Genomic DNA, 19372 nt, shown 5'->3' on the forward strand with positions numbered 1-19372 from the left:
TTGAAGCAGTGATGTTTCATCAATTGTGGACTTGTTCAATTATGTGGCGGTCCGTGAAGCTCCGCTGTGAAAAAACAGGGTAACCGTTTTTTCACAGGGGTAACCTGCTTGTCGGCAGGCTATTTTCTTAAACATTAGAACCTTTTATAATAGCTTTCAAATAGCCGGTTCACTAACAAAATAAGCTTTAATTTTCAATTCAAAACGCCAGAATGGCCTCTGCATTAAAGAAGCATTTATTACAGTAGCCTCATAAGACACAGATAAAAGTAGAGTCAACATTTTTCCGGTTACCCCGTTTTTTCACAGCGGAGCTTCACGGACCGCCACATAATTGAACAAGTCCACAATTGATGAAACATCACTGCTACAATAACTAAGTATGTAACCTTTCGTGCACAGCCTAAGTTAATTGATTTTTTTCAATAGCTTAAAGATGTCTATTTTGCATACTCTATTAGTGTTCCACGGGTCTCTCTTGTGAATAACCAGTCCTTGAAGAAGGAGCTAGCCTCCGAAACATCTGGATGTCGGCTGAAGCAAGACCGACTACAAGCTAAAAGATAAGTTATCATCATAGCGGTATTCATGTGATCATCAAAGTATCAATTCCAAAGTGGACAGCGAACACTTTAAGAGTTTTCATCTAACACTGGGGTACCTAATGATTTTTAAAGCCTTTGCATAGGCTTATAGTCACGATAGCCGTATTTAGTACAGCATCGTATGAAGGTACACTCAGATTTCCCATCATCCTTGACATCCATATAACAGGTCTCTTTGAATCTATATTAGTTACATGTTATATCAATCAGGGTTCACATAATAATAAATTGGACAGCCAGATTGCTGTATGCCTTTCCACCAATTCCATTGCTATCTCAATTAATACAGAAATGCATAGCGGACAAATCAGATCACATCCTAATAGCCCCATCTTGGCCAAGACAACCATAGTATGCGTACCTTATACTCCTTTCCATATAGCCGCCAATTCTTCTACCATGAAGACCAGACTACTGACTCAAGACAAGGGAGCACTACTCCATCCCATGCAAGATTTTCTTCACCTTGACAGCATGGAGATTGAAAGAGAAATAATAACCCATCTCAAGATTCCATCAGAGATTAAAGAAATTCTTATCTCCTCCAGAAAATTATCCACCAGGAAAAACTATGCAGTGAAATGGAACAGATTTCACCACTGGTGTACATCATTAGACCTTAATTAATTAAGATTTATATTCCACTTTTTGCACTTTTATCAGCACTTCAAAGTAGATTACATTCAGGTACTGTAGGTATTTCCTTATCCCCAGAGGGCTTACAATCTAACAGGCCGATACAGTACAGTGCGCTTCGGTGGAGCACACTGTTAACCTGCATTTGGACGCGCGTTTTCAACGGCTAGTTTTACCCCTTATTCAGTAAGGGGTAATAGCGCGTCGAAAACGCGCGTCCAACCCCCCCGAGACTAATAGCACCCGCAACATGCAAATGCATGTTGATGGTCCTATTAGTCATTCCCGCGCGATACAGTAAGTAAAATGTGCAGCTAAGCTGCACATTTTACTTTAAGAAATTAGCACCTACCCAAAGGTAGGCGTTAATTTCTGCCGGGCCGGGGAAGTGCACAGAAAAGCAGTAAAAACTGCTTTTCAACTTCAACTTCAGCTGCTCCTTGCCCCGTCGGGGGCCCGACTCCAGCTCCCCCCGGTATGGCAGATAACAATTCGAGCGGCACAGGTAATTCCTCTCTCCCTTTTCCACTTCCTGACGTCATTTCGAGGGGCCAGCCGAGAAGCCTCAAAACCAACCCCTCACTGCGGCGCGCAGTCGACGCTTTGTATTTAAAATTCGAAAAAAGAAATATTTCCTTTTTAAAAGGTAAAAGAAGCCTCTGTCCCAGGAAATCTCCACCCAAAGAGACCCAAGGATAATAGTGAAGTGTCAGCGAAACGTGAGTAGAAACAGAGGGCTATAACTTATAACTACGATGCCTCATTCTGTGAGAAAATGAAGGGCCAAAGAAAAAGAGGCCCAACCGGAAACAGTTACAACTAAGTTAGGCCCAATGGACGCTCACGTGTACCGTGGAACTCTGATATCGGGTGAAAGTTCGCTGAGTGAGGGTAAGGAGAAAGATTTACCTGGCCCCTCTCCTGAACTGTGTACTACTCTGTCCCCGATAGAACGAACGCCCCCAGGTAATCCTGCAGAGAAGAGGCCGCAAATTCAAACCCCTGATACGGTGATGGTCAGAGAAGACCATAATTCACCTGAACAGGGGACCATGCCATCTATGGATTTGTCTAGCCCCCTGATATTACCATCAGAACTTGGGGGTAATGTCAGAAATGCTAATATGGGGGGGGGGGAACTCTGAGGTAAAACATGTTTTTCCACAGTTAAAGAGAGCAGAACTGATTAAGCCTACGACTATTTCTTTAGACTCTATTTGGGACACTATTCAGTCTTTAAATGATAATATTTACAATCAAATGTCACCGGTATATAAACATGTGGAAAAAATGGATACAAGACTTATGGGAATAGAAGAAGGAATTAAAATAGATAAAGAGAATATTGCCAAAGTGAAAATAGAATTAGAGAGCAATAAAGTTATCCAGAGTGCTATAATAAAAGAAAATCAGATTCTGACTACTAAGTTAGAAAATATAGAAAACACTCTGAGAGGAAAAAATTTACGTTTTATTAATTTTCCCAAAAGTCAATTGATATCACCTAAAGAAATGTGGAAAAAGTATATGTTAGAGATTTTGAAGGTCCCAGAACAGGCTTTGCCAGTAACATCTAGGATTTATTATATACCATCAGGGAAAATTAGTAAAGTAGATGAAGGAAAAGAAAGTAAAAGACTTACTTCTAGTCGATAATTTGCAATTAAATCTGACAGATTTTTTAGAAACATCTCAGAAAAACCAGATTGTATCAGCTACTTTAGTGGTTTCCTTTTTGTTGGAAGCAGAAAAAGAATGGTCATTGAAAATGTTTTTCAGGCATAGAACTGAGTTGTTTTTAGGGTATAAAGTAAATGTATTCCCAGATCTATCCAAAATGACTCAAAAAAGGAGAAAGCAATTCCTAGTTCTGAGACCTAGAGTTCTGGAAATTGGGGGATTGTTTTTACTGAAATTTCCTTGTAAGTGTTTAATCAAGTATCAAGGTTTATCCTATGTTTTTTTTCAGCCAAATCAGTTAACAGCCTTTTTGGTTGGGAAAAACTCATTACCTGGTAGTTCTACTCCTAAAGATTAGTGAAAGTAAGACATGATAAGTTTGTTTATATGATGATATATATCAACAGGGTTACCGCTTCCATTTTCTTTTTTGAAGAAGCTTAGGCAAACTTTCTTGTGGTAAAAACTTGGATCTCTGATTGTGGGCTTGGAAATGATACAATTAATGTATGTTTATAACATTTTACATTTCCTGTTTATTAATGCAAAATTTGTATTTTGTTTTCAAACAAGAAGTGTTATCTTGATTATAAAGCTTTAAATTCAATAAAATATAAATTTAAAAAAAAAACTGCTTTTCTGTGCACCCTCCGACTTAATATCATGGCGATATTAAGTCGGAGGTCCCAAAAGTTAAAAAAGTTACAAATAATAAAAAAAAAAATTTAAATCGGCCCGCGGCTCGCGGGTTGAAAACCGGATGCTCAATTTTGCCGGCATCCGGTTTCTGAATCCGTGGCTGTCAGCGGACTCGAGAACCGACGCTGGCAAAATTGAGCGTCGGCTGTCAAACCCGCTGACAGCCGCCGCTCCTGTCCAAAAAGAGGCGCTAGGGACGCGCTAGTGTCCCTAGCGCCTCTTTTTACCGCGGGCCCTAATTTAAATATTTTGTTTACTGTATCGCCGGCACAGGACACTGGCCTGTGCGCACTTTGTGCATACAGGCCAGTGTATGCACTGGCCTGTATGCACAACTTACAGGCCGATACAGTAAAGTTCGCCTGTGCGAACTTTACTGTATCGGCCTGTAAGTTTGTACCTGAAGCAATGGAGGGTAAAGTGATTTTCATTCCTCTCCGGAACAATTACTTGAATATCTACATTTACTGTATACTTCTGGACTTGCAGTCTCTTCCATAAGAGAACATCTTAGCGCCCTATCAGCGTATCACCCTTCATTTCAGGGCACTTCTAAATCCACTCATCCACTCGTAACTCTCTTCATGAAAGGAGCATTAAAACTCAGACCTCCTATAATGAAACCTGCCATACTTGGGACTTGAACAAGGTCTGGGAAGCATTAATGCTCCCACCATTTGAACCGATGCAAACTTCAGAGTTAAAATTTCTCACTTGGAAAGTATTATTTTTAGTAGCAATAACCTCAGCTCGACGAGTCCGTGAACTTCAAGCACTAGTCCATTATCCCCCTTACCTCCAGTTTCACCATGACAAGGTGATTACACACTCATCCATCCTTCCTTCCAAAAGTAGTTTCAACATTCCATTTAAACCAGATGATCACTCTACCTATCTTCTTTCCAAAACCACATTCCAACAGTGGGGAGGCCCTATTGCACCTGCTGGATTGTAAGAGAGCACTAGCCTATTACAAACAAAGAACCAACCAACTGACAAGATAATCTCAACTGTTTCTTTCTTTCAATCCGAATATACCAGGATTGCCAGTTTCAAAGCGAACACTCTCAAGCTGGCTTACACAATGCATTGAATTTTGCTATTCCTTGAAGTCTAAACATCTAACATCAGCGCCCAAAGCTCACCAAATAAAGGCAATGTCAACCTCGATAGCACACCTTCGACGTAGTCTTCCCTGCATACCTTTATGTCCCATTACTGCCTCCAACACCTTACAAAGTCTAATGCATTGATGGGACATGAAATTCTATGTCATGTCATGCAACAAACTCATTAAAAAAAAACAAAAAACTATCATCTATCACAGCTAGGGACTCCCAGACAACATGGCTAATTCAGCCTTCTTATCTGCGGAAAAAAGCAAGTTTGCTTACCATAAACGGAGGAGCGGGTACCTAGATCACTCAGATAGGACAGTGAGGCAAAGTCCCAGAATGGCAGAAATAGCAGGACAGGAATCCTTGCTAACTCGTACAGCAAGAAGTCAGCTGAGCTTAAGTATGGTAAGTGGATGTCGTCATGCGGTGGGGACGCCCCCAAGGTTCCCACCATGACGCGTTTAAGAAGGGGGCAGGCGCGCGCGCATGTGCCTAGGCAACCCCAGATGTAAGATGGCTGCCGGGAGCGCCCACACCATCCCAGGCACGCCATGAGGGTCAGCGTGTGGAAGCGGAGGCCGCCATGCTTCCCAGACTCAGAACTGAATAGAGAAAAGAGGTGAGCAGCAAAGGTCGCAGTCGCCTGCGACCAACGGGCGCAACAGTCAGCAGAGAAATCTTGAAAGATCATTATCTTGTGATCCCTGTATGACAGATTGTTGATGACTCTAGCAGCATTTAAGATGCGACTTTTCTCTGTAAAATTATGTAGTTGGATAATTACTGCCCATGGGTGATTACCTTGAGCCGGCATCGGCGCTAGCTCCCTGTGACCCTTATCATTTTGATAGGCCCCTTGTCGCTGTCAAGTTTTAAGAGATAAGGCAACCATTTAGGGAAGTAGGTGACCAGATCGCTCCCCTCAAGTCTCTCGGGAACACCCAGGACTCTAATATTGCAATGGCAGGAGTGATTTTCTAGGTCATCTATTTTCTCCAGGGCTTGGCTATAAATCCTCTCAAGTCTATCTACCTTTGCAGACAAGGAAGTAGTGGCCAGTTCCAGATCAGTAATTTTCACATCATCAAGTCACTCCGTGTTCATTTGCACCAGTTGCGTGACCTTATCGACCATCACTCCCAATCTTGAGTCCAATTTTTTAGAAATTTTATCAAAAAATCATTCCATCAATATGTGTATTTAGGCCATGTTGTTGTCTGTGTCCACAGCTTCAGCCTCATCTGCAGTTTCGTCTGACAACAGTTCATCTGCAGGCCTCACAGACTCATCCCCAGCCTGTTTCCCTGTTTTTTTTCAGCTTTTACTCCTGAGTGGCCTACATTGAAGGTATAGATCTCTTCCCTGCCTCTAGACATCGACATCGCTGAATTATATTATTGAGTTCACCAGAAAAGTAAGTGAAAAAAAGTGACGTTTAGCAGGAACTCGGGCCAGCCACAGCCACCTAAATTAGAGCATGCCCGGAAGTCTGGACTAATATTTTTTATTAGTTTCTGAAACGCCATGATTTTATATTGGCTTGGTATCTTGGATAAGGGTCAGGTTTGATGGGGCACCCATCTTGAACTCCCATGCTTGATGGGGGGATAAAAGTTTGGAGTTTAAAGTGTTTTTTGCATTGTTACAGAAATACTGGAGTTATACAGGTCTCACAGTTCCCTATTTAGATTGACATCAGCAAAACAGTTGTTTTCTGTCTCCATCCCCTGGCAGTCTAGCATTCTGGTCTGATCTGGTAGGACTCAAAGAAAGAAAATTAGCAGGTAAGTACTAAATTATTTCTTAAAGATCTGTTTGTGTATTGGGTTCAGAGTTAGTTGGACAGTATTCTCCATTTTGGGATGCTGTGCTGCCTACAAGTGAGTCTGGTGTTCCTTGAACTGGAGTCTTATATTGTCAGCACTTTATACAAGCTTAGGGTAGCTTGGCATCAGATGTCTTGAAAGGGGTAGTCTGAGAAACAGTGAAGCATGCCAAAAATGGCTTTATGCCAGCTAATTTAGAATGGTTGCTTCATCTGAAAATTTTGATGCAACTTCTCATTTTTTTAATAAAATGAATAAAAGAGTATTTTTTGATCCAGGGTGAGCAATTCCGGTCCTCAAGGGCCAAAAACTAGTCTGGTTTTTAGGGTAATGCTAATGAATATGCATGAAATAAATTTGTGTATAACTGAAGAAGCATGCATGCAGATCTTTCGCATGCATATTCGAAAAGGATATCCTGAAATCTCTGATTGGTTTGCAGCCTTTGAGGACCAGAGATGCCCAGCCCCGTTTTAAATTATCCATATTGTCTTTTCATGATTTCAGGCTGGCTCCACTATTTGCATGCATCTGTGATATTTATGGATGCTATATTTTCTGCAGTAAATCTTTTGGTCTATGCCCTGTGTGTGACTGATAACTAGAGACTTTCATTTTCAGTTTTGTTTAATTTTTCCTGGAAATTTTTAAGTTATAAGAAAAAAAAATCAGAACAAAAATGACTTTTCCACTGATTTTTCTCCTGATTGTTATAACAAAATAATTTTTAACTGATTATTTTTTATTATAACATTGAAATTCACAGGAAAAATAAAATGAAAAACTGAAAATAAAGGTCCCTACTGATAACTGATCCTAGATTCAGTTGAAAGATTTGAGTTTGCATTTCTTTGGTTTGCAGGTTAATTCCAGAGATGGACTTATTTTATGCGCTGAATGCTTTCCTTCAGTCAGTGCAAGACAACGGGGACTGTCCTGCAACAGAAGTGCTCAGAGCCCTTCTTTTTCTTTTGGCAATTTGTCAAGATAAGTGTGATGACCTAGACATGGTAAGAACTGTTTTTCCCTTCCTCTCTAACGGGTCCATTTACTAAGGTGCATCTTGCGATAACACACATTATTAGTGAATAGATCTCATTAGAAATAATGGAAGCTATGGTAAATAACACGTCAACATGCATCACAGCGTAATAATTAGACCCCTGAAACAGCAAGAATGCGTGTTATCAGCCATGACTCTGTGGTACTGCAGTGCAGTTGAATATGTGTAATTGCAAGTAGATAAAAATAATGACCAGTGACTGAATTAAAACATCAATTTGTCACATAGCTTTAAAAAAAGATTATATCTATTGTGATGTGAGCAGCATTTCAGAGCTACTGTGTCATGGCAAGTGATAATATTCACCTTGTGTTAATCATAAAGGTTATTTTTAACTTCTTTTTCTGGAAATAGTATAGAGATGCTCATTTTTATTTCCTTGAACTACAGAGAACCTTGATACCATAAATTGCATTGCATTGGATCCAAAATAGTTCTCTGGTAGCTGAGAGTCAATGCCAAGAAGTGCAGAGTCATGCATATGGGGTGTGGAAATCTGAAAGAAAAGTATTCAATGGGGGGGTGAAGGACTGATGTGAATTGAGCAGGAGAGAGACCTTGGGGTGATAGTGTCTAATGATCTGAAGTCAGCAAAACAATGTGACAAGGCGATAGCTAAAGCTAGAAGAATGCTGGGCTGCATAGAGAGAGGAATATCGAGTAAGAAAAGGGAAGTAATTATCCCCTTGTACAGGTCCTTGGTGAGGCCTCACCTGGAGTACTGTGCTCAGTTCTGAGACTATATCTCCAAAGGGACAGAGACAGGATGGAGGCGGTCCAGAGAAGGGCGACCAAAAAGGTGGATGGTCTTCATCGAATGACATGAGGAGAGATCGAAGAATCTAAATATGTATACCCTGGAGGAAAGGAGGAGCAGGGGTGATATGATACAGATGTTCAGATACTTGAAAGGTTTTTAATGATCCAAAGTCAACAACAAACCTTTTCTGTTGGAAAAAAATCAGCAGAACCAGGGGTCACAATTTAAAACTCCAGGGAGGAAGACTCAGAACCAATGTCAGGAAGTATTTCTTCTTGGAGAGGGTGGTGGATGCCTGGAATGCCCTCCCAGAGGAAGCGGTGAAGACCAAAACCGTGAAGGATTTCAAAGGGGCGTGGGATAAACATTGTGGATCCATAAAGCCTGGAGGATGGGAATGAAGAGAAGAGGTATGGGGTGGCTTGCGGGAATGATGTCTACTACTTGGTGATTAATACCCTTATTCAATAAACGTTCACACAGATAATGCGACTCCAACATTGCTCTATGCTTCAACGGCAAGAGGAAATGTGGAAAAGAGGATTTGCATTCTGGTAACAACCAACAAGGTAGCACAGTCTGGGTAAACAAATAAGCGTGGAAGTGGCTTGCTTGTTGCGGTGGTTACTACCCCAAACAAATTAAGCCTAATACTTTGCTTTCAATGCATATCCAGCATAGATCTCTGCTTCAATGGCAGGGGGGAATGAAGATAAGAGGATTTACATTCAGACAATAACCAACAAGGACTGAGTTGCACAGTCTGGGTAAACAAATAAGCGTGGGAGTAGCTTGCTTGTTGCGGTGGTTACTACCCTGAACCAATTAAGCCTGTTACTTCACTTGGAAAGCATATCCAGCGCAGCTCACTGCTTCAACAGCAGGGAGAATGAAGAAAAGAGGATTTATATTCAGACAACAACCAACAAGGACTGAGTTGCACAGTCTAGGTAAACTAATAAGCGTGGGAGTAGCTTGCTTATTGCAGTGGTTACTAGCCAGAACAAATTAAGCATGATATTTCACTTTGAATGCATATCCAGTGCAGCTCACTGCTTCAACGGTGGGAGGGAATGAAGAAATAGGATTTACTTCCACACAACATCTAACAAGGCATTGATCTGAGCAGTATGAGTATACAAACATCGGGATAACTTGCTCGATACGATGGTTACTACCCTCAAATATTAAGCCTTATACTTCACTTTGATGCAGTTCCAACAATGCTCTCTGCATCAATGGCGGGGGTGGAAGGAAATTAGAATCAAAAAGTTACAATAAGGGCCCTAAACTCAGCGGTCGGAGTAACAGATAAGTATGAAAAAATAAGTGTGAAAGCTTGCTGGGCAGACTGGATGGGCCTATTGGTCTTCTTCTGCCATCATTTCTATGTTTCTATGTTAATATTAATTTCAGTAACTAACTCACATGCATCTATATTGTTTCTGACGTCATGAGCACACGGCATGAACCAATTGGACACCAGTGTATATGATATAATTTGCTCCTTCCAAACTTGGTTGCTTGAGGAACAGAGACCTAATAAAATTTAAAAAATACATTTTAAGAATTAAATTTAGTGTTATTTTTCATCTTTTATCAGGCTTCTTTGAATACTGTAAAGAGGATGCTGGAGAATGTGTCAGATCTTGGTTTGATCTACATCCATGATGCCCGTTTTCTCAAGTTCTTCTTGCATTATCTCCAGCTGACAGACAGGTTTGGTCGCCAAATACTTGAGTTCTGGATTTCCTGTGAAGATTACCACCAACCTGAGGAGAAAGTATCTTGTGCGACTTCGGAATTGTCAGAATTCTGGCCTGGCATTCAAAGTGGCCTCAGTCCATTACTCAGTATCCTGCAGAACAGCTGCAGCACATTTCTCATTCTACTGGTACGTTATATACTACCTAAAAATCACATGCAATAATTTCACTGCATTTGACTGCAGTTTTGTAAAACTAGTTCCCTTACGTACCTGGATCAGTCCAGACTCCTGGGTTTTGCCTCCCCTCCAGCAGATGGAGACAGAGAAGTTTTGACGGACTCTGTCCTATACCCTGAGGTGCCACCTACAGTCCATCAGTATTTCTCTGTCTCCAGAAGATGGTGGAGGTGCAAAACCTACAGTCTGTTCTTAGTCAGTTAGTTCCATGCCCCCCCCCTCCATGCCACCCCCATGCTGCCACGCCACCCCCCACCCCACCCGCAAGGGCACGGGTGGTCCTCTTTTTCATTGGCCACCAGAAGAGGATATGAGCTCATATCTTCTTTTGGGGGCCGAAGAAGGAGAGAGCGCTGCCTCTGGCCTGCCAACCGACCGGCCCACCCCCTCCCCGGGTGTGCCACTCCCTGCAATTGCATGGTTTTACATCCAGTCGCGCTGAGGCCCAACTGTCTGTTATTGCATTAGCAACAAGCATCTAGGTGCGCCCAAGAGGTTAAGTCCTGTTTTCTTCAGATATCTGTACAGTTAGCCTTTTTGAGTAACTGCTCTTTCAATATATCTGATCTCAGGACTTGTGATTAGTTACAAACAGTTTTTTCTTACAAGCAGTCTAAGAAAAATGGCATATTTATTCTCAGAACTTATAGGCCTTATATCAAATAATTACACTAATAATATCAGTGATTCTCTGCTTCATTACTTCTATTGCAATACAATACTCTTCTGCAAGCTAACTTCCTGCTTCAAATAATTTCTCACAGCCTCCCCACCCATCTCCCCCTGAATTCAGCAAATAACTGTTGCCTATGGACCCCTCCTCATACCCACCTATAAGTCTAACAGAACCATCCCATCCTACTCGGCACTTCCCAAAACCCCCAAGCCACCAGAAGCACAGTAGGATCATCACACTCCCAGCAACATAAAGTTTTGCTCTAACAGCAATGCTGGTCACCACCAGGAGCACGATCATCCTACCCACATTTGGAGACATGGGGGTTTTGGGCTCTGCCAGGTCAAGCAGAAAGATTCCTGTTTGACTTGCAGGTGAAAGGGAGCCCACAAGCAACATTTATTTGCTGAATTCAAGAGCTAAGGTTTGATATTGGCTAGCTGGCCAGCGCCATTTTGAAAATTGGGGTGCTTGGCCCCTAGACCACCAGAGCTAGCTAAGTCAGGGATGGTAGGGTGGGCTAGAGTGGGTGGAGTTGGAGGTCTTGGGTTGGTTATTTAAAAAAGGAGAAGAGTTTGGGTGGGAGGGGCAGGACCTGTTCCCAGGGAAAGCAAACTTTTACAATTTTTTTTTTTTTTTACTATGCCTCAAAGGGCAGTGGGAGTGGTATACTTGGGGACAGCAATTCTTTGGGTTTGCTTGCAAATCAGCTTATTTAAATTTTTGTGTTGCACCACATTTTTAGGTGGGAAATAGCATACCATATTTCAAATTCTGTATGTTATCTCTGCTTTAGGTAATTTACTGCACAGCAAATGCTGTTTTCCACGTGTTAAAGCCCTAACACTGCTTAGTAAATTACCCCCATGTTTGAATATAGCCTATTAGATGTTATCCAGGACACATTACCTGGATAACTTTATTTGAGTATGTTCAGCTAGATATCCCTGGCAACTTATCTGGCTAACTTTAGCCAGATAAATTGTCTGTTAGTTGCTTTTCAGAATATTGCCCTCCCTGAGATTAGCAGTAGGGTGGAATTCATCAGCATTTTCTGCTACACTTACATGGAGATTTCTGGCTACATGATAGTGCCTCCATGGCTATTTTTGGCCTTTTCTTGTGTATCAGAAAACATGAATACACTTTTCTTTTTTTTTTTTTATTCTAGATTTTTATTCCTCTCATCCTCTTCTGTCTCCTTACCACATCTCCTTTTTTCCTATCTTTTTTCTCCTCTACAGCTTCTCTTGCCTGTTTTATGTCTACTTATGCTCCTTGTCCTCCACATCTATTCTTCCTTTCCTGTACTCACCTCCTGTTCTTCCTCCAGGTCTTGCACAGGACCAGGCCAGCTGCTTCCTCCTCCTCCTCCTTCTCTTGTCTCATATGGGCTGGACTGGCTAGCTGCTTCCTCCTTCTGGAATGGCCTTATGCCACCTGAAGCTGGTTTATATATTACTATAACCAGTGTTTGGTGGTTGAATTCTAGAACCCTCCTAAGTTATTGAGTTCAGTTCATAAAGTTCATAATGCTTTCTAGCAGCTATTGTAGTGGACCATGCCTCAGGTGATCCCTTTAATGGACAGGAAGAAATATCTCCTCTTTAATGTCTTCCAAAACATTTACCCTTGAAACAATATGTGGTTACCTCAGCTGAAGTGAGCCAAACCCTAGAATAAGTTTAGACCAAGCATGGTGTAGTGGTTCCATTGTTGCCAATTTATTTAAAACACAAAAGCTTTGGGTTACTAGAACAAGCTCCACCGTGAATAAGACTTACTGCAGATAGCAGCACATTTACAGCAGCAAACAGAATTCCTTACAGCTAGAATTCATTTTTATTGAAAAATTAGTACAGTTCATTCTTCAAGCAGACACAACACTTACTTATTTCCAAGAGTTGAGATAAGTACTGAAACTTCCAACATTGTGGATTTTCTTTTCCTCCGTACCCATTATCTTCCTAGATGTTCGCATGTAGATTGCTGGGCCATTGGATCTAGGAGTAGATTGTTTGGGTTTCTCCCTCCATAAGAAATTGCACAAATCAGCTTTTGTACTAGCAGACTTCTTGCAACAGAATATCTTCTGAATCAACCACTGAATTCCCCTTGAATCAACTTTTAAATCAGCCTTTGTCCACTGCAAATCTTATCTTGTATACACAAATTTCCCACTGGTAACATCTGTTCTAAAAAGATACAAGACTCTGCTTTGTATCCCTGCAGCTATAACATAGGGGCCTAAAGGGTCACAGTTTTTTTGGGACCAGGCCACACTACTAAAATTTGTGCTGGCTTATTGTCGCTAATTTTGAGGCATACATTTGGGTGGCATACTCTGCAAATTAAAAATATTTTCTTTCTTTTCCAGGATCTGATTTGCTCAGGCACTGTAGATGTGGCTCACAAAGTACTGGTTGTGTTGGAAGCATTCTTGAAAGAGAATAAAAATTTCCTCTTTTCTGACCTTTTCCGAAGTAGATTTCTTCAGACTTTACAGAGACTGCTGATAGAGAACAGTTCTGCAGCATTACAAGGTGATCCATGAGAGAAACCAGGAAAACAGAGGTAGATGGGGGTGGGAAAAGAGATTGGCACTTATAACTGTCCTATATGGGCGACCCATTATATTACCTGTTTTGTATTTATTTTCCTTGGCTTTCTTATTTGATGGGTCTTCATGTGCTTATCATGTACCAGGAGGAATATAACCTGCCATACACTACAGTACCATGCAAGAAAAGCCATCATGTGTTATATGTTCAATATATCACAAGTGATGTCACATGTACACGGTAGTCTGTGGGCTAAATTTTCAAAAGTTTGGATACCTAAATTTAATGTTAAACTGATAATGCTAGAAGGTTAAAATTTGGAGAGAATTTTCAAAGACCAGTAGGAGCCTAATCTTGATCCTGAAATTTCCCTCTTAGAAAAATCTAAAAACAAAGTTGTGTATTATTTAGAAATGGAAAACAATCAATAAATATGATTTTGCTACAAAAGCCCCAAGATTGACAATGCTAGATAAATTAGAGATATTTTTCCCACATCTGATTTTTTTTATCTCTCTTAATGGTGAAACATAAGGGAAAATCAAAGGTTTTCCATTTAGAGAATATTGTTCAGCCAGTTGATATATGACTATGACAAGCATTTAGCAGTTTGGTCCAAGAACTGTGATCTTCAACATCAGAGAAGGACTGGACCCTCAACCTATGTACATTACAGTCTCCCAAGTTGCATGGGAAGCTTCTAGAGTTGGCTGAGGACTTTTTCACCAAGGAGTGGAGAGGGATTTTGAGTGCTGGGATTTCAGTGCAGTTTGTGGATGCCAGGGATGAATTGGTTGAAGACAGAGTTCAGGCTAGTGGCATTTTAGCCGGAACATAGAGTGAGTGGTCTACAGCTGTTGAATAACAGTAAAGATTGATTTTGCTGGAAATTTGGTGAGGCCATTTGATTTGTATTTCTCAGTTGAAGACTCTCTTCCTGCAGGAATGAGTTCTGGTTTGCAAAGAAAGCCAGATCGGTTAACTTTATAGACACCTGTTCCTAAGTATCACTAAACGGTGGCAAGGAGTGGCAAGTGCCAGACCAAAAAAATGGTTTGCTACCTCTTTGCTTTCACAGTTTCATACACTGGATCATGTAGGAATAAACTAAACCCCTGCCTGATCTGATGCTGAGGTGCCCTGCTGTCAGTAGTGCAATCCTCCTCCTTAAATCCACTGCCCACCAACACCCTCCCTCCACCCCATGATCCAACCTCAGACCCAACCAGAGGAGTAGTGGGAACCTGCGCTGCTGTCCTCACTACTCCTCTTTGTCTGTGCCAGCCAAGTGAGTATGTTAAAAAGTCCCTGGCTGGCATGTCCTGTAGGCTGATTTCATGATGAAGATCAACTTATGGGACATATTGCTTGCAAGTTTTGAATGTGCTTGCCCAGCTGCCCAGCTGACATAGCCAGAGAGGAGTGGTTGAGACAGCAGCACAAGCAGAGGAATGGAGCAGTAAAGGGAGGGGGAGGGATAAAAGAGAAAATTGTCATGAAGTGGGGGTAATGAGCCCTTGGGCTGCTGTTAAGTTTATACTGTCTGTTAGAGATGTGAATCGTGTGATCGATCGTCTTAACGATCGATTTCGGCTGGGGGGGAGGGAATCGGATCGTCGCGGTTTTGTTTTTGTAAATATCGTGTAAATCGTAAATCGGGGGAGGGTGGGAAAACCGGCACACTAAAACATCCCTAAAACCCACCCCGACCCTTTAAAATAAATCCCCCACCCTCCCGAACCCCCCCAAAATGCCTTAAATTACCTGGGGTCCAGAGCGGGGGTCCCGGTGTGATCTTTTATTCTCGGGCCTGCGGTGCGTTGTAGAAATGGCGCCGGCGCTACCTTTGCCCTGTCATATGACAGGTCAAAGGTAGCGCCGGCGCCATTTTGTTTTTTGTCCCCCGACGTCAGGCGCGTAGGAGATCGCTCCTGGACCTCCACTGGACCCCCAGGGACTTTTGGCCAGCTTGGGGGGGGCCTCCTGACCCCCACAAGACTTGCCAAAAGTCCAGCGGGGGTCCGGGAGCGCCCTCCTGCACTCGAATCGTTTTGCCGTACGGCCGGCGCCATTTTGCGCAAAATGGCGCCGGCCGTACGGCAAAACGATTCGACTGCAGGAGGTCGTTCCCGGACCCCTGCTGGACCCCCAGGGACTTTTGGCCAGCTTGGGGGGGCCTCCTGACCCCCACAAGACTTGCCAAAAGTCCAGCGGGGGTCCGGAACGACCTCCTGCAGTCGAATCGTGTTGTCTACAGCCGGCGCCATTTTGCGCCGCCATTTTGCGCAAAATGGCGCCGGCCGTAGACAACACGATTCGACTGCAGGAGGTCGTTCCGGACCCCCGCTGGACTTTTGGCAAGTCTTGTGGGGGTCAGGAGGCCCCCCCAAGCTGGCCAAAAGTCCCTGGGGGTCCAGCGGGGGTCCAGGAACGACTTCCTGCATGTGAATCGTTTTTCCGTACGGAAAAACCAAAGGTAGCGCCGGCGCCATTTCTACAAGCACCGGAGGTCCGAGAGTAAAAGATCACACCGGGACCCTTCCTCTGGACCCCAAGTAATTTAAGGCATTTTGGGGGGGTTCGGGAGGGTGGGGGATTTATTTTAAAGGGTCGGGGTGGGTTTTAGGGTTGTTTTAGTGTGCCGGTTTTCCCGCCCTCCCCCTTCCCCTCCCCCTTCCCCCGATTTATGATTTTTTGACGATAAATCGGGGGAATTGTTATTGTATCGCGGCTCTAATGATTTTTGACGATTTAAAATATATCGGACGATATTTTAAATCGTCAAAAAACGATTCACATACGTACCACGTACCACAGTGTAACCACTCATAACCAAACACGCAAAGCATAACATACTCTCCGATTCACCATACGTCACAGCACATCCATCGCGGGACTACGATGTATTCTCCAAATCCAAAAAACCCAAAAAAACGCCGCAGCGTATCCATAACAATACCATCCTCCGATGAAATCCCCATACAACCAGATTACAATGACGCACCAGGATCCATCAACTCAAACCAAAACACCACTAACAACACAAACACACCACCACTCATAAAGCACACTCAAAACATACATATCAACTCATATCCCACATACCAACCACATCACACACCAATTATCCACACCACCATTTCAAAAACTCATACACTGTAACCACCAAACACACCCAATGCATACAACATAATAACCATCTCACAATTGTTCAAAACACATACTCGTGAACCTCATAAGACACATACAACACATACATCACTGACCATAGTATTGATTCATACTGTAACCCCACATATACACTATTTGTAAAATGCTTCCCAATCAACTCCCATATTCAAGCCATGCGGTTGCACCGATCGCCACCAGAATATAAATTTCTGTTCAAGTTTCAATAAGATGCTAGTCACATCACCTTGTATATTAGCCCTAACCTGAGTAATGACAAAGAATTTCAATTGATCATCCCCATGCTTCATCTGGTTCCAGTGTGCCACCAATGGCGCTCCATCCTTTTTGATCCTCAGATTACTTTTGTGTTCAATAATACGAGATCTAATTTGGCATTTAGTATGGCCAATATATATAACAATTGACAAGGACACAATATACCATACACGACCCTCCTGGCAGTGCATGTATATTCCTCATTAAATATGTATGGATCTCGATCCTTATCATATTGATAACTCTCTAATCGTAACCTATTGGGGCACACTGAACACCCTGTACATGCTTCATCTGTATCCACAACCACAAGCTGTCTAACTACCATTGGATTTGGAGAATACATCGTAGTCCCGCGATGGATGTGCTGTGACATATGGTGGATCGGAGAGTGTGTTATGCTTTGCGTGTTTGGTTGTGAGTGGTTACGCTATGGTACGTGGTGAGGTAGTGGATGATGGTGTTATTTGATTGGTGGGGTTTTTTTGGATTTGGAGAATACATCGTAGTCCCGCGATGGATGTGCTGTGACGTATGGTGGAGCAGAGAGTGTGTTATGCTTTGCATGTTTGGTTGTGAGTGGTTACGCTGTGGTATGTGGTGAGGTAGTGGATGATGGTGTTATTTGATTGGTTGTTGGTACATGCGTAGTATGGGGGATATGTTGGGTGTGGTTGTAGGATGTAGATTTATAAGTGGAGTTTTTCGCCATGCGGTTAGCTGCACCTTGTTCTGAAGAGTTGCTGGTTTATGAGATGTTCGGTGTCCGAATGTGGTGCGCCTTTTCGGTTTGGAGAAGGATTGTGGTATCCTTTAAGTGAGCTGTATAATTTGTAAGGTAAAGAATGGTTTTGAATATTGGGCTTTATTCGTCAACTTGAACATTGTGGAAATTTGATAAGTTGACTTGTGTGTATTGTATACCTTGCTTTGTAATAGGTACATGTAAGTTGGATTACATGAGAGAAGATGGAAGCAGCAGGTTAAAATGTGTGAAGTGTGCTGAAGATTCGTAAAAGGTTGGCTTCTGTGATTTCTATATATTTATGCTTAGGTGATTTTGCATTAAATATTTTAGGAGGATTATTACTTCCTTTTTATTTTAGGTGGAGATCCCATATACATGGTGTGCAGCTGTCCCTTTGATTAAATCTGTGGAGGAAGTGAGTTTTTTGGCTGTATAGGTTGTGGGTGATAAAGAGGATAGGGAACTGATGTGTGATATTTTGTTTTTATAAGATAATTATTGTCTTTGTTAAATCCCTGAAGGAAATATCAGTCGCTGTGTTTTTGAATGTGTGGTGCTTCAGTGGTTGGAAGGCTGGAAGGCTTCACTAATCTCCGGTTGGGCCGGGAGTAAGTCGTCCCCTGAAGAAGCTACGACAAAACAGGGATCCTTGTTGGGACGTGGTGAATTGCTCCCATATGAAATGAATATGTGGTGGAACATGCCTAGTTGATGATAGTTTCAACTTTAAGAATCTTGGTGGTCTTAGATGTGTGGTGGTTTTAGTGGTTAGGGAGTGTGTGTGGTTGTATGTATGGGTATGTTTGGAATGGGGTATTTTTAATGTATTGCTGCTAGTTTATTGGTGCTATGGTGGGGTGGTGAAGTATATGAGTTTGCACATGTCTTTGTACCATTGATGTACTAATGTAGACACCTGTGAAGTTTATGTGTATGTATTTATATGAATACATGTTTTACATATATTGATAAATTTGTTTTGGAAGTGATGTTAACTGATTATTTGATGTATTAAAGTTTACAGATTGGTGCTATTGGATTCCCTATGTATGTGTGTACTGTATAATGAGTAGGGGGCCTGTACTCTCTCCTTTTGTGATTACCAAATGCCTAGAATAGCCATAGCTGCAGACATTGGGGGTGGATTCCCCAGGATCCTCCTCAGATACTCCAGTACCCCCATCCAAAACTCTTGTATCGGGGGCAGTCCCACAACCCATGGGTTAACGAAGCCTGTGCCTCTGGACATTTGAGACATTTTGAGGAGGGAATGATTCTGTTCCGGAAAGCGAGAAATTGTAATCCTATGCATGACCCTTAGATATTGTTCCCTCATGCCAACCAATGGTATAGCTTTGTAGAAGATATTTAGTGCCTCTGACTCCCCGGTTTTTGACTCCTGCCTGGTTCCTCGTCTATGCTTGACCTCCGCCTGCCCTGACCTCTAGCCTGTCTCTTCATCCTGCCTGTTTGCTGCTTGCCCTGACCTCTGGCCTGTTCCTGGTATCGCCTGTCTGCCGCCTGCCTCGACCTTGCCTGCCTGATACCGTGTTGCCTTCTCCTTGGACTCCTTGACGTGAGAGACCCGCAACTAAGTCCTGCCGGCCC

At 42.5% G+C, this 19372-nt stretch overlaps 1 protein-coding gene across 1 annotated transcript in view; it reads left to right on the forward strand.

The window, feature by feature from the left end:
* MEI1 (meiotic double-stranded break formation protein 1) overlaps positions 1 to 19372 on the forward strand; it is an 888987-nt gene that overhangs the window by 711410 nt on the left and 158205 nt on the right. The window contains exons 20-22 of the mRNA XM_029587121.1: positions 7427 to 7574; positions 9991 to 10170; positions 13386 to 13551. Of these exons, the coding sequence (XP_029442981.1) occupies positions 7427 to 7574; positions 9991 to 10170; positions 13386 to 13551 (494 nt within the window). The remainder of the gene's footprint in view (positions 1 to 7426; positions 7575 to 9990; positions 10171 to 13385; positions 13552 to 19372) is intronic.

The sequence above is a fragment of the Rhinatrema bivittatum genome, chromosome 2 (genome assembly GCF_901001135.1).
Source record: "Rhinatrema bivittatum chromosome 2, aRhiBiv1.1, whole genome shotgun sequence".
NCBI lineage: Eukaryota > Metazoa > Chordata > Amphibia > Gymnophiona > Rhinatrematidae > Rhinatrema > Rhinatrema bivittatum.